Below are 27,948 nucleotides of genomic sequence, written 5' to 3'. Positions count from 1 at the left end.
ATGTGGGCTTTATTAGAGAGTTTCTGACAAGTTCTGAGTCTGTTCTCTGATATCTGGACCAGAACCGGGCCCTGGAAGGGCCCTAAATGTTTTGTACTGGAGAATCATTTTCCTCTGCGCTGCATCAACTGATCTGAAACTTTGTCCCCTTCCTACCTGAGTCCCCCACCAGCATGAAGGCAGGAGGGTCTGCAGCTCAGCGGTTCCTCCTGACTGAAGGTGGATCGTCCTCAGAACTTTGGTCAGAACAGGATTTGGACTCATTTCCGCTGATGAGAGGCCCCGCCCACTCCAAGGAATAGTTAAAAAGACAATAAAAATATTCGAGTAAAGGAAGAAATTCACGTGTTCCTCTTCAAAACCATAATAGAATCACAAATCGGATGAATGTTTGCTTTTCGGTTGCCATGGTGACTGACCGGAAGAGCCTTTGGGCTGAAACTCCACTCAGACCTCATTATTGTTTTTTTCATTCTCTTTGAAATGTTTGTTCTTGTTTACTGCTTTGTTCTGAGCCGTTTACATTTACAAATGAATGTAACCTGAAATGGTTTGTGCCGTTTGATCGAAACTGCTCTCAAAAAAAGAAGCTTTTATTTTGTCAGGAAGTAGTTCTCTGTTTCGCGGTGTCTGCCTTGACGTCATCAGAAGGCGTTCCGTGTCTCCGCTTCCGCTCGTTTCTTTTTTCCGGTAAACTTTCTTGTTGTTGTTTTTTTGACGTCACTCCGCGTTAACGCCGCGTGCGCTCGCGGCTCTTCCTACCTGTCGCCGCGTGCAGAAGAACCGTCACCGGAGCAGGTGAGTCTGTCTGCGCGGACTACGCACGCGTGGAGGAACGAACGGGAGCCGGCATGAGGTCGGTTCTGTTTCATTTGGGCTTCCCGAACAGCACAGCTCTTCCTTCAGACATCCATCAAACCGGAACCGAACCGGATTATCCCGGAGACCCAGTAAACACAAAAACAGTTCTCACCTGTAGAACTTCCGTTCAGTTCGGCGGGAAAAACATGGGACCATTTAGCTGAGTCCAATCAGAACTGTCAAAGCGTCATGATGCGTCAGAACCGAGCTCCTGCCCTCTGACCCAACCTGAAAGTACCGCTCGGTGCAGTTCCCGACATGACCACTGGGGGCAGGAAAGGATTCTACAGGTGCTTTAGCTTAGGGAGAGGTCAAAGGTCGCCCATGGGACAGAAGGTCTCAGAAGTTCTGTTGGGATCAGTGTCAGAACTGGACCTGGGGGTACAGAGGAGCATTTTTCCTGAGGGTTCTTCTTGGTGTCAGCTTCTCATGTTGTGTTTAATCTGAACCCCCAGAACCGGGCCTTCATGCTGTGTTCTGTTCCAGCATGAGCGTCCAGCCCCGGAGGGTTCGGCTGAAGCCATGGCTCCTGGCTCAGGTGAACAGCGGCAGGTATCCCGGTCTGCAGTGGCTCGGTCCGGACCACCGGCTCTTCCAGATCCCGTGGAAACACGCGACCCGCCACACGCCGGTATCAGACGAGGAGAACACCATCTTCAAGGTAAAGTGTGCGAAGTTCTGCTGGTCTGAGGCGTTTGGGCCAAGTAGAACCGGTCCAAACCGTTCTTAGACATGCTCATCCAGCCGAACTTGCAAAAGGCCGGAACATGTCGGTGTGGCAACACCCCCCGGTTTCATTTCCCTGTTAACCTGCAGATGGTGATGTCACTTCCTCTTTCGCAGTGGCAGCTTCCTCTTTAGTGCTGCGGAGGCTTCGAGTCCAAGCGGTTCCTCTGAGAGGATCTGACCCTGGTTCTGCCTGACACTAACTTTGGTTTCTCAATGTTCTGACCCAATTCTTGTCTGAGCTCAGAACTGACAGCAGGGACGGTGAACGGCCCACTTCCTCAAACTATGCTGAGTCCGGCGCCACACCCTGACTGCTACATGGGCCCCTTTCCCCTGCTCTGTGTCTGGCAGGCGTGGGCTGTAGAGACGGGGAAGTACCTGGAGGGGGTGGACGAGCCCGACCCGGCCAAATGGAAGGCCAACCTGCGCTGTGCGCTGAACAAGAGCCGTGAGTTCCAGCTGAAGTACGACGGAACCAAGGAGACGCCACTGCAGCCGTACAAGATCTATGAAGTCTGCGAGCATCCAGGTGTCACAGGTGAGCTCCACGGCCTGTGCTGAGAACCAGAGGTTCTGACTAATACATGGTGGTGAACCTCCTGACCTCTGACCTTTGTTTCAGACGGGGCCGAGGAGGAGGAGGAGGTGAGGATTCAGAGGAGAACATCTAGAACTTTCACTTCTGATCTCATTTGTCTCATCAGATGATGTTTTTGCAGATGCCCAACCTGATGGACCTCAGCATCAGTAAGTCAGCTCTGCGGTCACGGTGGTCTGCCGTGGTCTGCTGTCACCGTGACGGCAGCAGCTGATGTTCCCTGTGTGTTTCCAGACCCCCCCATCGGCGAGCCGCCCTTCTCTGAACCCCCCCGGCTCATTCCCCTGGACCTCCCCATCGCCTCTGACCTGCAGCTCCAGGTGGAGCAGAGGGGTTTTGTTCAACATACAGGACTTCCAAATGGACTCAATGACCTGAACTCGCTGCCTGCCACCCAGGCAGAACCGGGCCTGATGGAGGCCAGTACCATGGAGGCTGTGCAGAACCAGACAGGCTCTCAGAACCAGCAGACCTTCAAGTACGACTTGCTGAGCAGCGTTCCACGTGAGTCCAGCCTCTATCTGTTGGGTCGACAGGAAGCGGTTTGGGTCTCACAGGTCCAAACCCAGGTTTAAAGTGTTTCAGAAACTATCGGGTCGATAAAGCAGAACCTTCCTGATATTTAAATCAGGAGCTCTGCTGCAGTTTGAAACAAAAGAACCTTCAGATGTGACAGAACCGTTCGATCCTGAAGGAACAACAGCAGGAATTCATTTCTCTGCAGACATGAAGCTCTGACTGTAGAAATGTGGAGATGAAAGAAGAAAGTTCTGGAATCTTTGAGCCCAGAGTCACGTCTTCTCACAGCAGGTCCGGATACCAAAGAAGAACCGCTTTGACCTGAAGGATCTACGTCTTCCAAACTGTAGGACATGCTGGAAGATTTCTGATGGTTCAGTTTCAATCCCACTTTATTGAATGCTTTCACAGCAAAATACATTTCAAACCACTGATTCCACTGAGAAGGTTTAGTCCAGAACATCGAAAAGAACCTGGAAGCTCGAGTTCTGAAGAATCTGAAGGTTTAAGATGTTCTTTCAGGGGTGAGACCAGAGCAGGCCATGATCATGATCTGATACAAATAAAAGCATTTGTGCAGAAGAGACAGAAATGGGCGGAGCCTGGTAATGTTTGTTACAATTTGTGGAGTCAAATTCCAGTTCATTGGCTGAGTCTTCATCAGGAGTCAAAGCGATGTAAAGCTGTGTGTCATCAGCGTACCTATAAAAACACTTCACTGCTGAAAGGACGGACCAGAACCAGAGCAGATTTTCAACATTTTACGATTATTCCATAACGGTTATAATGTACATAAATTTATGGCAATGTGAAAATAAAATACAAGAGCATTAACAGAACAGGTTCCAGACATCAAACATCCTTTTCCTCAAGCAGAGACAATAGATTTGATGATTAGTTAGTTTTTACTGTGAAAATTTAAGAGTGTATTCAGACTGGAAAATCCGTTGTTCCAGTGCGCTCAATTTGGTCCGGATGGAGTCCTGAACCGTGTGTTTGGTCTGTACCCAGACTGCCGTCAAGCAGACTTCCTGTTCTGGACCGAAGCTTGTAAACAAAACCAGGTGACTAAAGATTTCTTCACTCATTGGTCAGGAAATACGAGGGGGAGGCAAAGTAGAGACAGAATAATGGAAGTCCTACAAACTTTAGATTTGACTCAAGGTTTGAACGTCTGTATCAACGTCAGGCTCGACACGTTTACTGCTGCTTTGGTCCGGTGGAGTCCGGCTGCAGGACGGTTACTGACAGGAAGACGGCTAAGAAGGACGCGGATGAATGTTCATGACGGACAGACTGTCTGGACAACAGTGAGAAACGATGTGGATCACGTTGAAGACGGTTGTAATGAGTCTGCATTCATGAGTGTCTGTGTCTCACGGTGGTGGTTTGTTTTTAGAGAATTCTGTTATGGAACCACAAGCTAGTTTTTAGGCGGACATCACAGCGCTGGGCGCGTGACGCCACAGAAGAGCAGGAAAGACGGGTTTTCAGCCCGACTCTTTCTCCCGTTTGATAAAACAACAATCGTTGTTTCCATTTTTTTTTTTTTTTTTTTTTTTTAACTTGTCCTGTCCAACAGCTGGGCAAACAGATGAGAGCTGAGGGCCTCTTGTGTTGGACATATTTTACTTTAACAACAGGGGTTATTAATCTTCAGACAAACCAAAGGTATGTCTGAATAAACCCCTTTTGGAATTGAGGCCAAACTTTATTAATTTCAAACATGTTTGAAAATCTTTGGTGTTGGACCGGACGGAAAAGGAAAGAGGGGAAGAAGAGAGGGGGGGGGGGTAGGAGGGTGATAATAGGAGGGGAAGGGGGGTAAGACCATGAAGCAGCATAGAGCAGACAGGTTGTTTCCATTTGTCCGTCGCTCATCTGGTCTTTCATTCCTGCTCCGGTTCCGTCGCTACGCTCCAGGAACGGATCGTTCTCTATCCTAGAGCGAACCGAAGCTCAGCCTAATTGGAAACGAACAGAGACCACCTCCAAAGATGGGTCAGAGATCGGTTCCTGGTACCAGACCAGGCTCCACTTGGTTGTATTCAGACGGAAAATGAGTTCTGGATTATCAGTTCAGTTTAGGAGAACCAAATGTGTCCAGTCTGAATAGAGCCATAAATAAAGAAGTTCCAGTCTCCCTGTTCTAAAGTTCTAGATCTGGTCTGGTTAAGAATGTGGCTTTGGTTCCAGAGAACAGAGCACGAGTCCGGTTCTGGCGCATCTTCACGATGTTTCTGCTGGATGGATCCTGTTTCCATCTCTGGAGCAGACCCTTCGTCGTCACCATGGTAACACGTCTGACCCATGTCCTGCCTCCCTCTGCTGCAGTAACAGACCTGGACCTGAAGTTCCAGTACCGAGGCACAACGATGGGATCCGAAACGGTCAGTAACCCCCAGGGCTGCAGGCTGTATTATGGACACCTGGAGCCCACCCCAGACCAGGTGGACCTGTTTGGTCCCGTCAGTCTGCAGCAAGTCCGGTTCCCTGGAACCTCTGAGATCCAGAACCAGAAGCAGCGGTTCTACACAGATGCCCTGTTGGATGTCATGGATCGAGGTCTGATCCTGGAGATCCTGGACCAGGACATTTACGCCATTCGTCTGTGTCAGTGTAAGGTGTTCTGGTCTGGGCCAGGCCTGCCAGAACCAGGACCACCAAACCCCATAGAGAGGGAGAAGAGGATCAAAGTGTTCAGTCTGAACGACTTCCTTCAAGGTGGGCTTTCTCCCGGTCAGCGTGGTTCTCCAACCGGCTGAGGTTCAACGTCTCCTCCTCCATCTGCAGGTCTGATTCTGTACCAGAAGGGCGAAGCTCCGAACCCTCCACCCTTCGAGGTCTACTTCTGCTTTGGCGAGGACTGGCCAGACAAGAAGCCCAAAGAGAGGAAGCTCATCATTGTCCAGGTCGGCCGTTGGGTCGGGCAGCAGAAGCTGGCTGTTCTCCTGGATCTGATTTTGACGAGTTCTTCTGTTCTAAGGTGGTTCCGGTGGTGGCCCGGATCCTAACGGAGATGTTCTCTGGAGAAATGAGTTGGTCCACGGACAGCATCCGGCTGCAGATCTCCAACCCCGACGTGAAGGACCAGACGGTGGAGCAGTTCAAAGAGCTGCAGAGACTCCTGCAGAGCCAGAACATCCAGGGGCCCTGGACCGCCATCGCCCCCTAAAGCCGCCCCACCCGAAATCACTCCAGGGGCCCTGGACCCCCGTCGCCCCTAGAACATTCAGGGCAGCGTGGTCTTTTCTGTGCCAAGTTTGAGCAGCTTAAGTCAAACTGCTGAGCGATGAGTTCACGGTGAAGCTGGGATTTCCGGATTTTTACTGCTGCTTCAACAGACCTGCATGTCCGGTACCCGATAATGACCTTCGCCAGAACACTTAGGACCACCCCCAAAGGAAAGACGATGTCTTCATAGAAACCTGTATATGACCCCCCCCCCCAAAGGATGGTGGGGGGGGGGGGGGGGTTAAAAAAACTTTTATACGTTTTGGATACAAATATTAAATAAATTTTATCTCAAAGTTTGCAGAAACATTTTTCCAACCAAAAAACACCGGCGGGGGGGGGGTTAAACAGACGTGGAGCCTTTCATCCATGTCGGTTCTGTCCCATTAGCGGGTTTGGGCTTCTGCCTTTGATTGGTCAAAACCCCTCCCTGCAGTAACAAAGTAATGCGATTACCTAAAAGGTACCGGTCCAAACCCGCGGCTTTGAGAAGAGCAAACTCAGAACCAGAACCTGTTTGTTTTTTTATTGTTTACAACAAGGCTACATCAACAATGATGCCACGGTGTCGGTCTGTCCGCCTCCTTCCCAGAGTTCACTCTGTCACTTTATGAAAACAACTAAAATAAACAAAGTTAAAAAGGTCAAAGGTGACGCCAAATCCTCCAGAACGATCCTAACGCAGCCGCTCAGCCAAAAGCATCATGGGAAAACTTTTGGCTCGTTTATGGCACGGGCAAAAAAAAAAGCTCACAATGTCTGAAAAAGTGTTGACCAGGCACGTCCTCCCATCCATGAAGATCCAGCAGGACTGATCCGCACCGGTCCTCACGCGACCTTCCTGTGCTGACCCCTCCCACCAGCCCGGCCTGACCCCTCCTCCCCAACGCTGCCCGCTGCAGGTCGGCTCAGGTGAGGCGGGGTGGACTCGGCCCATCAAGTCAGTGTTCGGCGTGCCGGTTTCTCAGAGCTTCGTTCAGTTCCACATTCAAAGTCGCTCCATCTTCATCGTCTTCATCGCTGTGGATCCTCGTCTGCCGTGGCAGCTTTTGTCGTCACCTCTGAACGCTGGTCAACTAAAGACTGAAGCTGCAAGGAGACTGCACAGCTGAGTGACCGCACAACAGCACCGGGCTTTTGGACCACGAGGTCGGGATCTGTGCCGTGTCCCCAGAACCCGGGTCGCTTCGTGGTCCAGACCAGCGCTGGTACCTGCTTACCTGGAGTTGTGTGAAGGTCGCAGCTATCGGAACAGTCTGGTGAACTCTCTGACGGCCCAGCACACCTGCTTACACTCTTCAGCACTGAGGACGGACCAGACAGGTGATTAACGCAGCGGCACACCGACGCCTCGTGTCCCTGAACGCCTCACGCTCTGGTGCCGGTGTCCCTGAACGCCTCACACTCTGGTGCCGGTGTCCCTAAACGCCTCACGCTCTGGTGCCGGTGTCCCTGAACGCCTCACGCTCTGGTGCCGGTGTCCCTAAACGCCTCACGCTCTGGTGCCGGTGTCCCTAAACGCCTCACGCTCTGGTGCCGGTGTCCCTAAACGCCTCACGCTCTGGTGCCGGTGTCCCTAAACGCCTCACGCTCTGGTGCCGGTGTCCCTAAACGCCTCACGCTCTGGTGCCGGTGTCCCTAAACGCCTCACGCTCTGGTGCCGGTGTCCCTAAACGCCTCACGCTCTGGTGCCGGTGTCCCTAAACGCCTCACGCTCTGGTGCCGGTGTCCCTAAACGCCTCACGCTCTGGTGCCGGTGTCCCTAAACGCCTCACGCTCTGGTGCCGGTGTCCCCGAACGCCTCACGCTCTGGTGCCGGTGTCCCCGAACGCCTCACGCTCTGGTGCCTGTGTCCCCGAACGCCTCACGCTCTGGTGCCTGTGTCCCTGAACGCCTCACGCTCTGGTGCCTGTGTCCCTAAACGCCTCACGCTCTGGTGCCGGTGTCCCTAAACGCCTCACGCTCTGGTGCCGGTGTCCCTAAACGCCTCACGCTCTGGTGCCGGTGTCCCCGAACGCCTCACGCTCTGGTGCCGGTGTCCCTGAACGCCTCACGCTCTGGTGCCTGTGTCCCTGAACGCCTCACGCTTTGGTCCTGGTGTCCCTAAACGCCTCACGCTCTGGTGCCGGTGTCCCTGAACGCCTCACGCTCTGGTGCCGGTGTCCCTGAACGCCTCACGCTCTGGTGCCGGTGTCCCTAAACGCCTCACGCTCTGGTGCCGGTGTCCCTAAACGCCTCACGCTCTGGTGCCGGTGTCCCTGAACGCCTCACGCTCTGGCGCCTGTGTCCCTGAACGCCTCACGCTCTGGTCCTGGTGTCCCTAAACGCCTCACGCTCTGGTCCTGGTGTCCCTAAACGCCTCACGCTCTGGTCTTGGTGTCCCTGAAGGCCTCACGCTCTGGTGCCACTGTCCCTGAACGCCTCACGCTCTGGTGCCAGTCCCTGAACGCCTCACGCTCTGGTCCTGGTGTCCCTGAACGCCTCACGCCATGGAGCTTTTTTAACGCTCAGATGAGACGATTCAGACTTCTGTTTCCTGTTAAAGCTCTCGTAAAGCAGCCCAACTCGGGTCAGAACCGCCCAACAGAACCAGCTCTTAGTTGACACATGAGAGGAAGCGCTCGGTTTCAGTCACAGAGGAAGAAAACGAAAGCATCACCAATGAAATGTTTTGAGAAGCTTTGGACCAATAGGAGCCCTGCTGTCTGTCTCACCTGGTCACCTGTCTGTGGAAGTCTGTCAGCTGTTTGTGGGTGACGGTCACAGCGCCGCCTGACGTCTCCTTGGGTAACGCCTTCAGGGCGTTCTCTAACCAGCGGCAGAAGGTCTAGAAGAGAGGGCGGGACCTCAGCGGCGTGCTGCGGCCGCAGGAGCGCCGCTGAGGCCCCATCTTACCGGCCGGTCGAACACCATGACCTCCCACAGCACCTCGGCCACGTCGGGCAGCGTGTACGGCGGCAGACAGAAGCAGCAGGAGTGCAGCAGCTGGCTGATGAGCTGCTGGCCGTGCTGCTCCATGGCCTGACCAATCAGGCGCTTCCTCACCTCAAAGTCCTCCTCGTGCTGCAGACACAGCCTTTCAGATTTTGTTCTTCACCGGACCAGAACCGCATGATCAGCAGGTTGACTCACGTCGTTGGCGACTCCGGTGTGGATCAGGTCTCGCACAAACTTCATGACGCTGCAGTTGGCGTCCCGGTGGTCCAGGGAGGTGGCAGCGACGGCGCACTGGATGATGTGGACGATAATGCTGCTGCTGAGCAAAGTGACGGGACTCCTCTGGACGAACCTGGACACAGAGACACCGGCTCAGCCGCAGTCCGGTACCGACAGAACCTCCTGTGATGGAGGAGAAACCGGACCAGGACAAGGGATGCCAAGTAGGTCCAAACAGAGACCGGGTCAGGCTGCTGGAACCTGAGGAGCTCTGACCATCATGGTAAAAATGGTCCTTCAGAACCGGCGGTCGGACCGTGTTCAGAACCTTCTCCAAGGAGGCGCTCATTAGTGGTGGCGGTTGGGAGATGCTGGGTTTGAATCCCGGCAGGTGTAGCTGTCCGTTCCTGCAGACTTACCTGGTGGCCAGTCTGAACAAGTCATCCACGGTGTCGGGGTGGTTCCTCAGACCGTTAGGCTGCTCCAGCAGCTGGAAGGTGGGCATGCACAGAGCCTGAAAGAGGAAGGTGACCTCATCATCATCAGTGTTTGACCAGCATCGGACTCTGCTGTGATAGCCGCTGCCTGCTTCCCTGGGGGAGGGGTCAAGTGCATAAAGTACCTGCGACGCCGTCAGGTAAACTGAAGTTCAGACCCCTCCCTGAGGACCAGTTCCTTGTAGGGGGTGGGTACTCACCTGCAGCATGTCCAGCAGCCCCTGCCTGCAGCCCTCCTCCATGCCGTACTCGTCCACCAGGATGCTGCCGAGGTAAAGGAAGCAGGAGTGTGGAAACACCTGGTACACGCTCACCATCTGCAGACAAACACGCCATCGGGGGTCAGAGAAGGGATTATTCTCTGGTTTACCCAATGAGACGCCATTATGACCACAATCTGTGGGATGACCCTAAACCCCGCCCCCGTCATCCTATTTACACCAGCGTTCATGACCACAATCTAAACTTGGTCCCCTTACTTTAAAAAGGCCCCACCAGTTCATACCTGAGTGACAAGCGGCTGCAGCAGAGAGGCGGAGCCTTTTCCAACACACCGCACAGCAAACCTGAGGCAGCGGCAGCACCTCTCCACGATCCTGTTATCTGCCTGATGGGCGTTCAACGTCTCCGACAGCACCGGCCAGATCTGCACGAGTCATCAAACCCCCATGAGAATTCACACCTCCTAGATGTGCAGGTGTGTCTGCCAGTGGGCGGCGGGTGTATATGCGAAAGTGGGCGGCGGGTGTGTCTGCGCGTGGGCGGTGGTTGTGTCTACGCGAGGGCGACGGGTGTGTCTGCCTGAGCGACGGGTGTATCTGGGAGTGGGCGGCGGGTGTGATTGCCTGAGCGGCGGGTGTGTCTGCGCGAGGGCGACGGGTGTGTCTGCCTGAGCGACGGGCATATCTGGGAGTGGGCGGCGGGTGTGACTGCCTGAGCGCCGGGTGTGTCTGCGAATGGGCGAAAGTGTGTCTGGGAGTGGGCGAAAGTGTGTCTGCAAGTGGGCGGCAGGTGTGTCTGCGTGAGCAGCGGGTGTGTCTGCGAGTGGGCAGCGGGTGTGTCTGCGTGGGCGGCGGTTGTGTCTGCCTGAGCGCCGGGTGTGTCTGCGAGTGGGCGGCGGGTGTGTCTGCGAGTGGGCGAAAGTGTGTCTGGGAGTGGGCAAAAGTGTGTCTGCAAGTGGGTGGCAGGTGTGTCTGCGTGAGCAGCGGGTGTGTCTGCGAGTGGGCAGCGGGTGTGTCTGCGAGTGGGCAGCGGGTGTGTCTGCGTGGGCGGCGGTTGTGTCTGCCTGAGCGCCGGGTGTGTCTGCGAGTGGGCGGGGGGTGGGTCTGCGAGTGGGCGGAAGTGTGTCTTGGAGTGGGCGAAAGTGTGTCTGCGAGTGGGCGGCGGGTGTGTCTGCCTGAGCTACAGGCGTATCTGCGAGTGGGCGGCGGGTGTGTCTGCGAGTGGGCGGCGGGTGTGTCTGCGTGAGCGGCGGGTGTGTCTGCGTGAGCGGCGGGTGTGTCTGCGTGAGCGGCGGGTGTGTCTGCGTGGGCGGCGGGTGTGTCTGCGTCAGCTGCGAGTGGGCGGACGGTGTGTCTGCCTGAGCGGCGGGTGTATCTGCGAGGGGAGTGGGTGTGTCTGCGTGGGCGGAGGGTGTGTCTGCGAGTGGGCGGAGGGTGTGTCTGCGCGTGGGCGGCGGTTGTGTCTGCGCGAGGGCGACGGGTGTGACTGCCTGAGCGGCGGGTGTGTCTGCGCGAGGGCAACGTGTGTGTCTGCCTGAGCGACGGGCGTATCTGGGAGTGGGCGGCGGTTGTGTCTGCCTGACCGCCGGGTGTGTCTGCGAGTGGGCGGCGGGTGTGTCTGCGAGTGGGCGAAAGTGTGTCTGCGAGTGGGCGGCGGGTGTGTCTGCCTGAGCTACAGGCGTATCTGGGAGTGGGCGGCGGGTGTGACTGCGCGAGGGCGGCGGGTGTGTCTGCCTGAGCGCCGGGTGTGTCTGCGAGTGGGCGGCGGGTGTGTCTGCGTGGGCGGCGGTTGTGTCTGCGTGGGCGGCGGGTGTGTCTGCGTGAGCTGCGAGTGGGCGGACGGTGTGTCTGCCTGAGCGGCGGGTGTGTCTGCGTGGGCGGCGGGTGTGTCTGCGAGTGGGCGGAGGGTGTGTCTGCGTGGGCGGACGGGTATGTCTGCGAGTGGGCGGCGGCTGTGTCTGCGAGTGGGCGCCGGGTGTGTTTGCGAGTGGGCGGCTGGTGTGTCTGCGAGTGGGCGAAAGTGTGTCTGCGAGTGGGCGAAAGTGTGTCTGCGAGTGGGCGAAAGTGTGTCTGCGAGTGGGCGGCGGGTGTGTCTGCGAGTGGGCGGCAGGTATGTCTGCGAGTGAGCGGCGGGTGTGTCTGCGAGTGGGCGGCGGGTGTGTCTGCCTGAGCGCCGGGTGTGACTGCGCGAGGGCGGAGGGTGTGTCTGCGTGGGCGGCGGGTGTGTCTGCGTGGGCGGCGGGTGTGACTGCGTGGGCGGCGGGTGTGACTGCGTGGGCGGCGGGTGTGTCTGCGAGTGGGCGGAGGGTGTGTCTGCGAGTGGGCGGAGGGTGTGTCTGCGTGGGCGGAGGGTGTGTCTGCGTGACCGGCGGGTGTGTCTGCGTGACCGGCGGGTGTGTCTGCGTGACCGGCGGGTGTGTCTGCGTGACCGGCGGGTGTGTCTGCGTGTGCTGCGAGTGGGCGAATGGTGTGTCTGCCTGAGCGCCGGGTGTGTCTGCGAGTGGGCGAAGTGTGTCTGGGAGTGGGCGAAAGTGTGTCTGCAAGTGGGCGGCAGGTGTGTCTGCGTGAGCAGCGGGTGTGTCTGCGAGTGGGCAGCGGGTGTGTCTGCGTGGGCGGCGGTTGTGTCTGCCTGAGCGCCGGGTGTGTCTGCGAGTGGGCGGCGGGTGTGTCTGCGAGTGGGCGAAAGTGTGTCTGGGAGTGGGCAAAAGTGTGTCTGCAAGTGGGCGGCAGGTGTGTCTGCGTGAGCAGCGGGTGTGTCTGCGAGTGGGCAGCGGTTGTGTCTGCGTGGGCGGCGGTTGTGTCTGCCTGAGCGCCGGGTGTGTCTGCGAGTGGGCGGGGGGTGTGTCTGCGAGTGGGCGGCGGGTGTGTTTGCGAGTGGGCGGCGGGTGTGTCTGCGAGTGGGCGAAAGTGTGTCTGCGAGTGGGCGGCGGGTGTGTCTGCGAGTAGGCGAAAGTGTGTCTGCGAGTGGGCGGCGGGTGTGTCTGCGAGTGGGCGGCAGGTATGTCTGCGAGTGAGCGGCGGGTGTGTCTGCGAGTGGGCGGCGGGTGTGTCTGCCTGGGCGCCGGGTGTGACTGCGCGAGGGCGGAGGGTGTGTCTGCGTGGGCGGCGGGTGTGTCTGCGTGGGCGGCGGGTGTGACTGCGTGGGCGGCGGGTGTGTCTGCGAGTGGGCGGAGGGTGTGTCTGCGAGTGGGCGGAGGGTGAGTCTGCGAGTGGGTGGAGGGTGTGTCTGCGTGAGCAGCGGGTGTGTCTGCGTGAGCAGCGGGTGTGTCTGCGTGGGCGGCGGTTGTGTCTGCCTGGGCGGCGGGCGTGTCTGCGAGTGGGCGGCGGGCGTGTCTGCGAGTGGGCGAAAGTGTGTCTGGGAGTGGGCAAAAGTGTGTCTGCAAGTGGGCGGCAGGTGTGTCTGCGTGAGCAGCGGGTGTGTCTGCGAGTGGGCAGCGGTTGTGTCTGCGTGGGCGGCGGTTGTGTCTGCCTGAGCGCCGGGTGTGTCTGCGAGTGGGCGGGGGGTGTGTCTGCGAGTGGGCGGCGGGTGTGTCTGCGAGTGGGCGGCGGGTGTGTTTGCGAGTGGGCGGCGGGTGTGTCTGCGAGTGGGCGGCGGGTGTGTCTGCGAGTGGGCGGCGGGTGTGTCTGCGAGTGGGCGGCGGGTGTGTCTGCGAGTGGGCGGCGGGTGTGTCTGCGAGTGGGCGAAAGTGTGTCTGCGAGTGGGCGGTGGGTGTGTCTGCGAGTGGGCGGCAGGTGTGTCTGCGAGTGGGCGGCGGGTGTGTCTGCGAGTGGGCGGCGGGTGTGTCTGCGAGTGAGCGGCGGGTGTGTCTGCGAGTGGGCGGCGGGTGTGTCTGCCTGAGCGCCGGGTGTGACTGCGCGAGGGCGGAGGGTGTGTCTGCCTGAGCGGCGGGTGTGACTGCGCGAGGGCGGAGGGTGTGTCTGCGTGGGCGGCGGGTGTGTCTGCGTGACCGGCAGGTGTGTCTGCGTGACCGGCGGGTGTGTCTGCGTGACCGGCGGGTGTGTCTGCGTGTGCTGCGAGTGGGCGAATGATGTGTCTGCCTGAGCGCCGGGTGTGTCTGCGAGTGGGCGGCGGGTGTGTCTGCGAGTGGGCGGCGGGTGTGTCTGCGAGGGGAGCGGGTGTGTATGCGAATGGGCGGAGAGTGTGTCTGGGAGTGGGCGGAGGGTGTGTCTGGGAGTGGGCGGAGGGTGTGTCTGCGTGGGCGGCGGGTGTGTCTGCGTGGGCGGCGGGTGTGTCTGCGAGTGGGCGGCGGGTGTGTCTGCGAGGGCGGCGGGTGTGTCTGCGAGTGGGCGGCGGGTGTGTCTGCGAGTGGGCGGCGGGTGTGTCTGCGAGTGGGCGGCGGGTGTGTCTGCGAGGGGAGCGGGTGTGTATGCGAATGGGCGGAGAGTGTGTCTGGGAGTGGGCGGAGAGTGTGTCTGGGAGTGGGCGGAGGGTGTGTCTGGGAGTGGGCGGAGGGTGTGTCTGCGTGGGCGGCGGGTGTGTCTGCGTGGGCGGCGGGTGTGTCTGCGTGGGCGGCGGGTGTGTCTGCGTGAGCGGCGGGTGTGTCTGCGTGAGCTGCGAGTGGGCGGACGGTGTGTCTGCGAGTGGGCGGAGGGTGTGTCTGCGAGTGGGCGGAGGTTGTGTCTGCGTGGGCGGACGGTGTGTCTGCGAGTGGGCGGCGGGTGTGTCTGCGAGTGGGCGGCGGGTGTGTCTGCGTGGGCGGCGGGTGTGTCTGCGTGAGCCGCAGGTGCATGAAGGTGTTTTACCTCCTGGATGACCTTTTGACAGGGGTGAGTCTGTCCGTTCTCCACGATGGGGTTCGTGTGTCTGAAAAACAAACAACAAAAGCCTGAAACCGCCTGCAGGTACGATCACAACCTCCAAGTTGCCCCTGATCCAGGTCTGGATCTTCGGAACTCCGCGTGAGGCTGATCCTGCTGCTGGTTCCCCCTGAATCCAGACCCACTGCAGAGCTGACTGTCCTTCGGTAACTAGGTCTACGTTGGGCTGCTTCAAAGCAGATGTTCTCATCCTGAAGGTGCTGGAGAGCCACAGGTAAACTCACCTGAAGATGACAGCCAGCCGGTCCAGCCACACGGTGGGATCAGCTGACTTCCCGTTTGTGGACTGTTCAGTGAGAAGCTGAAACAAAAAACCCACCTTTAGTCACAACTAAGGTGTACAGAGTGCACCCGAATGCACCTTCATTCAGGTTGTTGAATGCAGGTGGGGCCGGTTTACCTTTTTTAGAGCTATCACTTGAACTGCACAGAGGTCACTAAGACACTCTGAGATCTTCTCCAGAGGAAGCCGGGCCAGGACAAGCGCCGTACCTGTGGAGGTCACATGGGTTCATTGTAGTCTTCCAGAAGACTCTGACCCCCCAGGACTAAAGACCATGCCATCGTTTACTTGCTCACAGAACATAGAAAACTTCTGAAAGGTTCTGACCCAGCCCATGAGCCCACAGAGGTACAGTTGTTAGCAGGTTGGACTACATGTTCCAGACCCAGATCCGTGGTTCTGCTCCCACACCTGAAGTCTGGCTTCATCTCACTACCAGGTCTTCAGAAGGGACGGATACAGGAACTCGGGGGCACGCTGGTACCGGTACCATCATACGTGATACAACCGGTACCGAACAAAAACAGATTTTTGTGTTTCTTTCATACGATTCAACGTTGTGGTAGAATTCTAGCCAATCATTTTCTCCAGTGATTGAGGGCGGGGTCACAACATGACGGGTGTGACCATGAGTAGCTCGGCACAGCAATGGCGGGGGCCCTCACCTTTGAGCAGCCCCACGGCGGCCTCTGTGGACAGGGCGAAGGAGTCCAGGGAGCGGGCGATGTCCAGCAGACCCTGGAAGTGCTGGGCCATGTGGTCTCTGCACACCGAGCAGATGTTGTGGATGGCCTTCGCCGCCGCAGACGCCAAAGGTTTCTCTCTGAGCCCTTTCATCAGGTAGCTGAGGACCGGATCTGGAACAGGACACGGTCTGAGTGGTTGGGGGGGGGCAGCATGTCAGGGTCAGCGCCGGCATCCTCTTACCCAAGAATCGCGGGTTTCTGTCCACCACCTCGCTCATCTCTCCAACCAGCTCGATGCTGGTGTACCTGACCGCCATGTGGACGCCCTCAGGCAGCAGCACCACCTGCTGCAGCACCTCCGACAGGGTGGGGTTGTTATCCCTGAAAGAAAGACGCTCCGGTTACACCGCGGCGGCGGGGGAGGACAGACGAGCTCCTCGCCATACTCACGGATCTACACTCTTGGAAATGGAGGCCATGATGAAGAGCACCGCCTCCGTCACCTCCCAGGGGGGGTTCCCATCTTTTAGCGTGGAATAAAGCTGTGGGCGGAGGAGAGGAAAGGTCAGCGGAGGTCAGCAGGTGACCACCAGCCGCTGCACCCAAGGTCCCGCTACCTGAGAGAAGCACTCCATGGACCCAACCAGGAAGATCACGTCCTTCACCAGATCCGACACCCGGACCCGGAACTCCCCGAAGTCGTCCGTGTCCTCGGGGATTCCCTCCTGTCAGCCAGAAGAACCGGTCAGAGCGGAGCAGCGCAGCGAACGGTTCTGCGCGGCCAAACGGGCTTCTTACGTGGTCCGGGTCCAGCTGGCAGTGCCGCGCCAAACAGTGCAGGAGTCTCTGGATGTAGGGTCTGAAGACGGAGTGCAGCGCCGGGTCGTTGATCTTATACAGATGTTCTCCCAGACGGTACCAGAAGTTGAAGGAGATCTCCACCACCTGAACCGCAGAGACCACAGTCACCCTCTACACATACTGGACCAAACCGAACCTTCAAGAACCCTACAGAACACTGCGAACCAAAGCACCTGGAATGATCCTAAAAACTCTGAGAAAGCTGTGACCTTCCAGAAGCGGACCTCATGTCATTTGAGGCTCAGAGCAACCCACATCCCAGAGCCGCTGAGCGTCATGGAGGGTCACATCCGCACAAACGCCAGACGGCCCAGATGACCTTCTCACCTCATACTGTGGGTTTCCTGCACAGATCAGCAGCAGCTCCAGGGTCCTCAGGTCCCCCATGCCCTGACCCGGACTCCGGACCATCGTCTCCAGAAAGGTCTCGCAGAGTTCGGTGAAGATCCGGCAGTAGTTCAGCACCCTGGAAGCACAAACCCAACGAGGTGAGACCCAGGACCGCTGGCACGCCCACCGAGCTGCAGCACCGCGGCCAGCGCACTTGTCCAGGTCTTCCCGCGCTGTCGCCATGTGATACGCCGTCTCCAGCGTGAGGACGCCCTGGAAGAGCTGCAGGGCCAACGCCATGTTGTTGTCCACGTTCTCTGTGGCGTAGAGGGCGGAGCAAACGCAGTCCGAAGCCGCCTCGTGTAAGTTGGTGGTGGTTTCATCCCTCTGCTGTGGACCAGAGCAGTAGTTCAGAAAAAGAACCCAGCAGAACCTGGACCCTTTGATCCACAAAGACGGGATCCTCACCAGAACCTGGAAGAGCACCATGAGCAGCTGGTTTCCCGCCATGAAGTTACTGTCCAGCACGCCCAGGTTGAACCAGCTGCCCAGACAGCGGAACACCTTGATGAGCATCTTCTCATCGTGGCCCGTCTTCTCCACACACGACGTCTGCAGAGAGAAGAGACCTTCAGCAGAGTCTGACGGACGGCGCTGGTGTGACGACACCTTTCACGAGCTGCAGGAACCACCAGGACGGGTCACAGTGAGGAGCAGCAGCACAAATCCCAGCTGAACCAGGAAGTGGATTCTCTACGGAGAGGATCTCCCAGACACAAGAACTGTGAAGTTGAAACGTTCAGGTACAGACCAGAAGTGTGACCACGGTGCTGGAGTAATACGCCAGATCCTCGATGATCTCCGTCCTTCGATTGGCTCCGATCCGCAGAGACCGGCTGTGGACTTCTTCTGGCAGAACGGTGAGAATCTCAATGAGGAAAGGCATGGAGCTGACGTCGTTGTTGTACCTGAAGGAGGCGGAGACACAGAAGCACAGGTGTGTTGTTTCACCGTCACGGCATCAGAGCAGGACCAGAGAACTGTGAACTCTTACTTTTCTAAGAGTGTGTGAACGCATCCTTTCCAGGACGCCATCTGCAGAGCGAGATCAGCGATCGCCAGCGCCAGCTGAGACCACAAACACAGAACGTCAGAAGAAACCACAAGACAGTCCCTGCAGAAGCACCGGCCCGTCCCGGGACATCAGTGCGCCTCGACCCGATGTTCTGACAACAATACAGTTTGGTAACTGAGGTTCCTTCTAGACCAGGGGGGTCAGACCCCAGGCCTGCCAGAAGGCCCACCTTTTCTACTGCCGGTTACCTGGATCAGTCGTGTTTAGCCAATAAGGAGCGTCAGTGGCAGGATGGTAGGAAACATTTGGACCCCCTGCTCTAGAACCTTCAAGGTCCAGACCAATAAAATCAGGAAGAGCAGCAGGATGCTGTGAGTGTTAAGATGCAGGTTTTGGTGTAAGCACCCCCACCCCACAGAAACCGGCTCCATTAAGATATTTTCAGAATCACCCCCCACCCCCATGTCTCTTCAGTCTCCCTCCCTCCCACAGTTCCTGTTCCCATGGAGGGGGGGGGGGGTATTTTTACATTTTTCGGTCTTATATAACTGCTATTCGTTATTTTACTTTATTTTATTTCCCAACTAATGACTAATCCGCAATGATCCAGTATAAACTGAGGGAAGTGACTTTAAAAAAGTAACAAACAAACTAGAAGAAATGGTCGGCTCCCACACTTCACTAGTCAAGTGGACCGGCGGAGCGCGGACTTACAGCTTTGTGTTTGAGTGGAAGGGGGGGGGGGGGGGGGGGGGTGCTTTGTTACATGAGCGCTATGTGGGAGATTTAGAACTGCGATCCGTCCCGCAGCTCTAGGTGAACGGCCTACCGAACTCAGAACCGGGTCTAAAAGTGTGTGTCTGAGCAGAGGATCGTGAGCACACACACAGCGCTTTGGGGCGGTGTGAGCTTCAAAGCAGAAATGTCGCTCAGTCCTTAGAAATCGTTCAAACAATCACGTGGATTTGTGTTTCCAGTCGTGTCCCGACTAAATAAAGGCTGATGTTATTCCCACATGTTTACATGCAGCCAAGATGCAGATTGCAGCGCCACCCAAAGCTATTGTTGTTAGCCCGTGTTAGCATACTGCTAACTCTGGCTTCGTTCAGAAAAAGCCCTGACCACACGGATTAAAATTCAAATGATGAGCGAACAGGTGTTTCATAGTAACCGTAACATTATTAAAAGCACGTTTAGAAGATCATCTCGTATTTTACCGAGCTGACATGTCAATGTAACTAGCCGCTCAGCGCTGTTTAACATTGTTTTGTATTGAATTGTTACATTCAATAAAGTTTGAGATAAAAATAGCCGCTCGGCGGAACTGATATCCGCTTCCGGTTTTTCAAACCCTACTGCGCATGTGCGAATGATTTATTCCGACTGAAAGTGTGACCTTAGTGAACGTTTTTATATTCTGAAAACATTTTTCTGGGCCCATGTACACGGTTGGATTCTAATCCGACCATTGATCCCATCAAGATATTTTGTACATGTAACCGGGGCTTATGGTGTCGACTCGCAACGTGGCGGGGGCGTGGCATCACGATGGTGTCTCTCCATCGGGATGTCAGTCACCCATCACGATGGACGATGATATGGTCCATCGGCACAACCCTAGATGTCAACAGTTCTGGGTTCCTCACAGACAACTGTCCAGTAAATCCCCGCTTAATGAGGAGTTCTATGCTGTGTGCTTCTACAGGGCTACAGAACCTGCAGAACTAGAACGTCCTCCGATAGACTTGTCAGAAAAACTGAGGCCATGTCAGAATTTGATCCAGAAGGAACCGAGACTCGGTCTAGGACGGTCCTAATAACCGCACTTCCCTGGAATCAGATTCAGTGAATCCTGATGACTTCACCTCACTTTGGAGGTTTTATGCAGAACCTTACGTTTTTCCACAAACTGAGGTTTGCAGAGGAGATACAGAGACAGGAAACAGGAAGTGACCTCACACGAGGAGACAGGCGAGTGTTTCCATCCAGAACCAGAGGTTCTGCAGAGCTGCAGGTGCCCTTACCTGTGTGACGATGATGGGCGACAGGTCTTTGAGGTTCTGGATGTGGGTCAGGAGAGAATCCCGTAGTGCATTGTGGGTTTCTGGTGGAAGCTCGTAGAAGCACATCTGGATCTTCATCTTCATGGTCTGAGCAGCAAAGTAACAGGACTCAACGTCCTGTCTGAGCTGCAGCAGCTGGTCTGAAATCTCCCAGGCGTACATCTGCAGGACAGGAAGTGATGTCACTGAGTGGTCCATCACTCTGCTCCCAACAGAACCCATAAGCAGTAAAAAGCAACATCTATTTATATCAGAACCAGCTCAAATTGGGCCTTCTGGTGCTGAGCAGGAACCCAACCAACACCCGGACCTGTTCTGGTCTGAGCTGAGCTTCTGACCAAGGTTCTTCTGTCACCTGGACTGACAAGCCCAGTCCATAATGTCCCCCTGGCTGTCTGGGTCCAGGTCTGCGTGGGCTTCTGGATCTGAGCAGCTTTTAAAACTCTGTTGCCCCCAGACCCAAACATCTGCCTCCTCCCCCCCATCAGCCAGCGGAGCCTGGCGTCGGCTCGGTTTCTGTTTGGGTCCGACAGACTCGGCTGGCTTAGGGCGGAGCGGGGGCACGCGCACCTGAGCTGTCAGTGATCGCACGCATGCGCCCGACCGTCAGCAGTGACGTGGACAGAGGCAGCCGCTTCGGGATCTGCGCAGCTTCAACAGGAAGTCGGTCCAGCAGCTACATTAGCCCGGCTAACAGCGCCGGGCCGCTGGGGCTCAGACCCCCCATATAGACCCCCCCATGTTCTCCAAAACACCACAGAACTCGAGAGGAGGCGCGCGGGACAAGTTCTGTCCGCGCCCATGAGCCCCAAACCCAAAGGGGACCGGCGCGGTTCGGCTCGAGCCCATTCATCCCGTTAGCTTAGCAAGAGGACCGAAGAGGAAGCTCCTCTGAGACTGCGCATTAGCGCACCTGTCCGAGCAGGTGATCGGTCCAAACCCACACCGGCCCCACCAACACCCCGCCGGCCCGGCCCAACGCTGCGCTCTCACCGATCTCTGCAGCTCCCCGAGCCACACCGAGGCTCGCTCCTTCCCCGCTGGGTCCGGGTCGTTGTACAGGGCCTGGACCGCCTGGTAGACCAGAGCCAGGTTCGGTTTCCCACCCTCCATCGCGGCTCAGAGGGACGATACCACTTCACAGACGGTTCGGAGAGAGTTCTACGCTGTCCGGGTTCCGACCGCCATCTCGCACAGACTTCGGGCGTGCGGCATTGATCGTACTCCTGCGGAAACTCGAGCGGGAACTTTAGTTCCGCGCTGATTTCAGTGTGACACAGAAGGGTCCGTCTGCGCCTGCGCGCCGCCTGCCTCCGTCTGCCCGCTCTTTTCCTTCTCGGGAACCGAACCGTTCCGAACCGTTCTAGACCAATGAAGAAGAACCGGGACAGCCACGAGAATAGACCCTGAACTGTGCAGACCCGGACCTCGCCGTTTGTGACGTAGTGATTGCGTCAGCGGAAGTGTAAAGATGACCCAAAAAAGGTGTTTTGAGAGTTCTGGACGTGGGAAGTGATCACTTTCTGCTTAATATGTTTCTCAACCATTTCAGGACTTCTGTGACTCCGATTTATCGACAGCAAACAGATTCTGGATCATTTCTGAAAGAAAATCAGAAATGTTCAGAGGAAACATGACAACTTTAAAGAGAGGTCGGAGGATGATGGAGGGATTACGGAGAAGCGTTCACGAATCTACCGTCTTTGTGGAGATAAACCCTGTTCTGGTTCTGGTTCTGGTTCAACTCGGCCTTAATACCTGTAAAGGCTGGACGTCAGTCAGTAGACGTGATTTCTAGAGCTGTTCACAGAACAGAAGTCACAAGATGAGACACAGGGTGAAAAAACACCAGAGACTAAACATGGACCATGGAGACATTCCTCTGAAGCCAAATAAAACCGTTGCAATGCAAAATAAAACGTTTCCTGTTGACTTTGACAAGAATGCACAGAGTCCAGAGCAGCAGCCCGCGAGGTTCTGTCTCCTCTGGTCCAGAACCGTTTTCCTGGAACCATCAACAGGTTCTGATCCACAGACCTCAGTGCACCAGATGGTCTGTAGGGGGCGATCAGGTCACAGACACACGGAGCAGTTTGACCATGGAGGCCCTAAAAGTCAACACCTAGACTCTATACTGAAACCGGTAAACAACCGGGAGCCGATGGAGAGCTTTTAGGATCGGGGGGGTGGGATTGGTTCTCTTAGTGCGGGTCAGGATCCTCTCAGCAGAGTTCTGGATCAGCTGCAGACGAGACAGCTCCTTCTGATTCAGACAGGAAAACAGAGTGTCACAGAAGTCTAACCGTGTAGAAACAAAGGCATGAATAAGAAGTTCCAGATCTTCATATGACACTGAGCTTAGAAATGTTCTTCGTCTGGAGGAAACAGTTCTGGATCAGCTGTTTGGACTGAAATGACCCCCAGGTTTCTGAGGCTGGGTTTGATTGACAGCCTGGCCAGGAGAACCCAAGAGCTGCTTCCTCCCTGGTGTGGCATCATCAGGGGCAATAACTGTTTCCTCTACTCAAAGTGCTGCTCTTATTGATAACATCTTCACCAATAACACAGAATACACTCACATGAGTGGACTAATGTGTGACGTAAATGTCATTTACCAGGTTTTCCCTTTTGACATCAATGTGACGACAAAGAAAATAATGAAAGAACCAACCAGTCAATAAAAGGTTAAGAAATGGAAAAACTATCAATTCTCTTAATAAAGATTTATCCAGACAAAACTGGAACTCTGTGTACAGAAAGAACGACGTCGCTTAGAGATGTTTGTTAGAAATATTTAACTCACTTTACAATGAGAACTGTCCAGTTTATGAATTCAAGAACAAATGTACCAAATGATCTTGGTTAAGCACCGGTCTACAAAATGCTTGTAAGAAGCAAAATAACCTTGATAAAAAACTCCTAAAACAGGACAAAGATATAAATCATACAAGAATAAACTGAAGTCACGGTGGGAAAGTGTCCTTCAATAATCTACTGCATGAAATGAAAACAACGTGAAGAGAGTTTGGGAAATATTAAATAACATCATGGGACGAAAAGCAAACATACTTTCCAGATGAGAAGGGTCAGAGCAGAACAGCAACGAAGCAGCAAACGGACTCAGAACCATCTTATAAACGTGGATCCAGAGGTGGCAGCAGAACTTCCAAAAAGCAAAACCAGCAAAGACAATAATCCACCAAAGAAAGGATGGAAAGATGGAGGAATTCTGTCTGAGGGTAATCAATAAGCACCTGATTGTGTTATTGATAACTTGATCTGAATGTGTAGCAATAATTCCTGGTTCAATGTGATCATGTGTTCTAATAATCAATGATTATTACATGACGGTTATTGTTTACTGAAATCATGAATGAATGTCTGAAGAAGAATCTATCGGATCAGAACCAGATTACAAAAACTATGTAAAACCATCAAATGAATGAACTCAGTAGAGGTGGGGTTACATAAGATCCCTTCTTCACGCTCCTTTTCAATAAATCAAACTCTACTTGACTTTAGTTATTGATCACTATATTTTTGATTGATTATATTTATTTAAGTGTCATGCACTGCAGCCCACACTGGCTTATGTGACACTGAGAGACAAAATACATAAATAAACACGCCCATCACAAAAATCCAATAGCCCCCCCAATCAGAGTCTAACAGAATACAAAGTCTCCATTCTTATTGTTCATTCCTGAAATCTTTTGCCAAACAAAAGATTTCATTTTCAAAAAGCCAACCTAAGATTTTATCTTCAGGTAACCAAAATAAATCAGGACATTTCTATTCTATGACGTCATACAAACTAAGTCTCTGTTTTTCATACAGAGGACAATAAAACAGAAAATGGAATTCATCCTCCACCACTCGCAGTTCACAGACCTCACAGAGTCTTTCCTCCCCAGGAACGCCTTAAAGCGCCCTACTTCCACCTGTAGGGGGCGCACTCCTGCTCTCAGTGGAACACATAAGGATCTTTGTCCTCTTTTTAAGTTATATATAACATATGGTTCAGCAGAAAATGTGTCCTTAATTTGCAAATAAGTTCGTAATTTTGGTTTTTGAAGCAGTTTCATTTTCCAGTCTTTTTCATAAGAACCAACTAAAGTTTCCTTAACATTATCTATCTCACATTTCAAACAATTAAAAAATAATTGATTGTAGGTTCACAGAATGTTAAATACATCTTTACAGCAGGGATAAATATGAGCTCTATCCCAATCAAATATTTTACGTGCAAGTCTCTCTGCAGGTAAAGTCACCAGCCGGTTCCATAATCTGAGAACTTCTGCTCTTTGTTTGATCACACATGCCCCCCCCCCCCCCATGTCCCCCTCAATGGCGGCTTTAGTGGTGAACCTGTGTTCACCCAGAAAGGATCTCATTGGCCTGTATTGAACCTTATCACACTCAGGAGCGTCTTCATAACCCCAGACTCCTGCAGCATAAATGACACAGATCCACCATGGCATCGTGCAATTTACTAAGCGTGTCAAAACTGAAAACAAGATATTTATCAGTAAACATAAGAGTAGTTTTACCAAAATAAAACAGAAAATTACTTTAAGGTCCAAAACGCTTTCTAAAATGAACCATTTGTGTTTTATCCCCATTAATAGTGAGTCTCCATTTGTTACACCAGTCTTTCATTGTATTTAACATTCCTTGTAATTTTATTTCCTCATCAGCCATCAAAACAATATCATCAGCATAAAGTAATATGCTCAAGTTCCAAATATTAATATCAATACTTAAGTTAGTTTTCTTAATTTCTTGAGCTAAATCGTTGACACTATATTAATTAAGCAAATGTGATGTAAGTGTTTTTGTTTCTGCTTTTTTAAACTATGCATTTCATCATTTCTGTAACCAGTTTGATACATTTTATTGGTTTGACTACAATGCTGAAAATCAATCAATCCATCAATCATTTAATGTGCATCAGACAGTTGATCAGAGTCCAGCTTTCGTCTCAGAGGCCTTAAAAGATAGCAGGATGTCATCAGCAAAGATGTGGTGGGAGACATCTCCAGAAATCTTTGAACGCCATCAGATCTTTGTTTTCATTTCTATGAAGGTTGAGAATTTAAACAAAAGTGTGAAAATGTTCATGTGTGTCTGAGAAAAGTGACAAAGTGTGCAGTGAGGAGTTTTCCTGCCAGAAACGTTTGTAACCCTCCACAGAGGAAGTACATCCATCCTCACAGTAAACCGGGATGCAGATGTCTGCGCAGCTGCAGACACCAGAGCTGGACTTTTTCCTTCTCACTGGATGAGAGGCGGACGCTCAGACACAGCAGAGCAGCTTGATTCCTGACGTTCATGGGGAGCTGCAGCCTCTGAGTCTCACAGGGACAAAGACAGACTAAATACTGGTGATGCTTTTGACACCCATGTTTTATTTCTAACCACAGTCATAGTCTCTTATTCAAAGGATCATGAATGAATGAATGACACTTTATTCACAGAGAACTGAACAGCTGAGGGCTTCACAATAAGAGAGAGCAGAAGTTCAACAGTTGAATTATTGATCACTGATTGATTGACTGACTGGAATGAATCAGCCTCGATCCTCCAGAACCAAAGACCTGAAACTCTGTTTCAATCAGCGGCCGTCGAGTCTTCAAACAAAGGCAGCAGAAAGGAACAACGTTCTCAGATTTAGATGTTTAGGAAAAGTTCTGGACCTTCAGGAACCCGCCTGGTTCTGAGAGCAGCAGAACCCAGCAGCTTGGTTCCAGAATTAGCTGCATTTAGGAGCCACAATAGAACTACTGAGTATTTTGGTGTCACAGCATGAAAGCTTTAAAAGCGGTTCTGGATCAGACCGGTTCACTCTGGAATGACCCAAAAACAAACCAGATCTGTGATACCAATGATTAAAAACATAAATGTTTGGAAACAAACAACGGGGACCGACTCCTCGAGGAGATGAAGATGACTCCACCAGGCCTACAGGAGAGGATGAAGATGTCTGACTCCTTTCAGGGCGACTTCAGCTTCATCAGATCCATTTGTCTCGGCAGAACCGAACAGGTTTTGCTGAGTTCTTCTTGATTTTCTTCTTTCTCCGTCTGCCGTCCTCGTCCAGCTTCCAAACAGAATTCTGGATTTTCTGGATACATAAACACTCACCTGAGCACAGGTGTTAGCTCACCTTTGCACTAATAGTTCGCATGATGGAATAAATGAAAGATTTCACACTAGTTGGTTTTAAGGCATAGGTATGCGTTCGTGAACACTATCTGTTTTGTGTGCATGTTGACATGTGGACATTTTTGCAGCTAGCAGGTGTGTTTATAACATTTGAGTGTGTGTGTGAACAGGCCCCGCCCTTTTTGTACTGCATTTGAACCTTATCATAATGATTAACAACCAGTAAACTTGTTGCTTTATGCTGCTTCATGGTCTTACCCCCCCCCCTCCTATTATCACCCCCTACCCCCCCTCTCTCTAACGTCCCTCTCTCTTCTTCCCTTCTTTCCTTTTCCGTCCGGTCCAACACCAAAGATTTTCAAACATGATTGAAATTAATAAAGTTTGGCCTCAATTCCAAAAGGGGTTTATTCAGACATACCTTTGGTTTATCTGAAGATTAATAACCCCTCTTGTTAAAGTAAAATATGTCCAACACAAGAGGCCCTCAGCTCTCATCTGTCTGCCCAGCTGTTGGACAGGACAAGTTAAAAAAAAAAAAAAAAAAAAGAATTCTGGATTTTCCGTCAGAGGACTCCAGAGCGGTTGACCCTCAGAGCAGCATCGATGACCTTTGACGTCTTTCCCTGTCCAACCCGGAGGGTCGTCCTTCACACTTGAAGACGATCAGAAGGCGACGGCTGTGCTAGAGTTCCGTGGACAGAACCGATGAGGATCTTGGAGAACCTCCAGAGAAGCAGCAGCTTCCAGGAGAGCGATCCAAACGTTCTCAAACTGGACTCAGAGGACAGAACCGTGACGTCAGATGGAAGGACTGCTGCTCACACGCGTGTTAACACCGGTTTATTCAACATGTAACCCGTTCATGGTTGTGCACGGAGGCACATGCACAACCTTCAAATGTCACATCAAGATGCTCCGACCCGGAACAAAACCGGATCAGCGCAGAGTCATAATGTCATTCTGAGACTGTTCTAGAGCCAAAACCTCAGGATCAGATGCCCAGAACCAGAAACGGACTGGGCCTACCTCAGAACCCTGTACAGGTCACACAGAACACGGTGGTGCTGTTGGACCCAAGGGGGGGGCAGATGGAGAACATCTTACAGAAGCAACCCCGCAGACACAATCAACATCACAAACAGCCTTACTCAAACACATCTGGTTCTGAAGGTTCTGAAGATCCGGATCTGAGGCGGCTGAGCGGTCCTTGCGAGGAGGAGCTCCTCCAAACTGAGGTCGTATCATACCCATGCTCGTTCAGCTCACAGCCTGGTTATGATACAGCCCCTGCTCTGGAGGGTACGGATCCTCTGGTTCTGGTCCTGGCGGGTCACTGGAGCTGTCCCGGACTGCAGCCCAGACTCCTCCTGACTGCAGAAGTGAGTGTTGAGTTTTAAAAAGGGTTTGGGGCTTCGTCTTGATCCGTCTTCTCCAGGTTGACCCGGTTGTCTGTTGGGAGCAGAGCGCTGCGGCGGCGGCGGTGGAGTCATTACCTCCTAATCTGATTGGGTTTTCTGGATTTGCAGGATTGAGGAGGATGACTTCTTAGGTAAATCTGAAACATCCGGATTAAACTTGAAGTCACGGAAAAGTAAAGGTTCTTAGGGGTTTTTTATCTGTCAGCCACCTGCTTTTCATCTCTGAGCTTCTTCAGCCGGGTCATCGGGGCTCGACCCAGTTTGGGTTCTGGTCTGCCGCTGCAGTTACAGGATGAGCTGAGTGCATGATGGGAAAGTATCTCTGGCACTTGAAAGTTTTTATCTAAGCCCAAAAGACAGATTCAGATCCCAGCAGTACCAGATCAGTTCCAGCGAGGGCAGAACCGCAGATAGACCGAAGGCCCGGTCCA

The 27,948-nt window shown here is 53.8% G+C and overlaps 2 protein-coding genes and 1 non-coding gene across 6 annotated transcripts; 1 reads left to right on the top strand and 2 right to left on the bottom strand.

Annotated features, from left to right (window-relative positions):
• The first annotated feature begins 3 nt into the window (after nt 1-3).
• On the top strand, nt 4-6,180 carry irf5 (interferon regulatory factor 5). 4 transcript variants are annotated; one of them, XM_004085025.4, is made up of 9 exons: nt 4-798; nt 1,348-1,522; nt 1,942-2,128; nt 2,213-2,235; nt 2,310-2,337; nt 2,423-2,692; nt 5,042-5,431; nt 5,501-5,619; nt 5,694-5,882. In XM_004085025.4, exons 2-9 carry the CDS (start codon nt 1,349-1,351, stop codon nt 5,880-5,882), a joined length of 1,380 nt encoding a protein of 459 aa, XP_004085073.1. In that variant the 5' UTR covers nt 4-798; nt 1,348. The 4 variants fall into 4 exon arrangements, with proteins under 4 accessions (XP_004085073.1, XP_020556101.1, XP_011491717.1 ...); XM_011493415.3 differs by lacking the exon at nt 4-798 and adding an exon at nt 819-1,242; XM_020700442.2 differs by lacking the exon at nt 2,423-2,692 and having other exon boundaries at nt 5,694-6,180.
• Nucleotides 6,181-6,452: 272 nt separating this feature from the next.
• tnpo3 (transportin 3) lies at nt 6,453-21,159 on the bottom strand. Its single transcript, XM_023952159.1, has 23 exons — nt 20,925-21,159; nt 19,893-20,093; nt 17,848-17,921; nt 17,605-17,761; nt 17,262-17,405; nt 17,008-17,183; nt 16,791-16,929; nt 16,401-16,547; nt 16,220-16,327; nt 16,053-16,144; nt 15,844-15,983; nt 15,582-15,773; nt 15,034-15,125; nt 14,858-14,934; nt 14,559-14,619; nt 10,100-10,240; nt 9,795-9,911; nt 9,517-9,611; nt 9,074-9,230; nt 8,837-9,004; nt 8,656-8,768; nt 7,162-7,245; nt 6,453-7,030 (listed from the first exon to the last, which is right to left on the bottom strand). Exons 1-22 carry the CDS (start codon nt 21,042-21,044, stop codon nt 7,185-7,187), a joined length of 2,772 nt encoding a protein of 923 aa, XP_023807927.1. The 5' UTR covers nt 21,045-21,159; the 3' UTR covers nt 6,453-7,030; nt 7,162-7,184.
• A 6,151-nt stretch (nt 21,160-27,310) lies between these two features.
• mir729 (microRNA 729) lies at nt 27,311-27,410 on the bottom strand. The gene has a single exon (NR_107219.1). It is a non-coding gene; the product is annotated as a microRNA 729 (primary transcript).
• Between the last annotated feature and the right edge of the window lie 538 nt (nt 27,411-27,948).

This window comes from Oryzias latipes, chromosome 23 (assembly GCF_002234675.1).
Source record: "Oryzias latipes chromosome 23, ASM223467v1".
NCBI lineage: Eukaryota > Metazoa > Chordata > Actinopteri > Beloniformes > Adrianichthyidae > Oryzias > Oryzias latipes.
The sequence above is the reverse complement of the archived record's forward strand: the minus strand, read 5'-3'. Positions and strand labels throughout refer to the sequence as shown.

Bases quoted from the DNA above. Each gene is read 5' to 3' on its own strand.
- irf5 (XM_020700441.2), top strand. From the start codon at position 1,349: ATGAGCGTCCAGCCCCGGAGGGTTCGGCTGAAGCCATGGCTCCTGGCT. The intron at 2,236-2,309 runs GTGAGGATTCAG...ATGTTTTTGCAG, and splicing joins GGGCCGAGGAGGAGGAGGAG to ATGCCCAACCTGATGGACCT. The intron at 5,432-5,500 runs GTGGGCTTTCTC...CTCCATCTGCAG, and splicing joins TCTGAACGACTTCCTTCAAG to GTCTGATTCTGTACCAGAAG.
- tnpo3 (XM_023952159.1), bottom strand. From the start codon at position 21,044: ATGGAGGGTGGGAAACCGAACCTGGCTCTGGTCTACCAGGCGGTCCAG. The intron at 17,922-19,892 runs GTAAGGGCACCT...TTGTGGTCTCAG, and splicing joins CGCCCATCATCGTCACACAG to CTGGCGCTGGCGATCGCTGA. The intron at 9,912-10,099 runs GTATGAACTGGT...GTTTGTCTGCAG, and splicing joins TGCAGCCGCTTGTCACTCAG to ATGGTGAGCGTGTACCAGGT.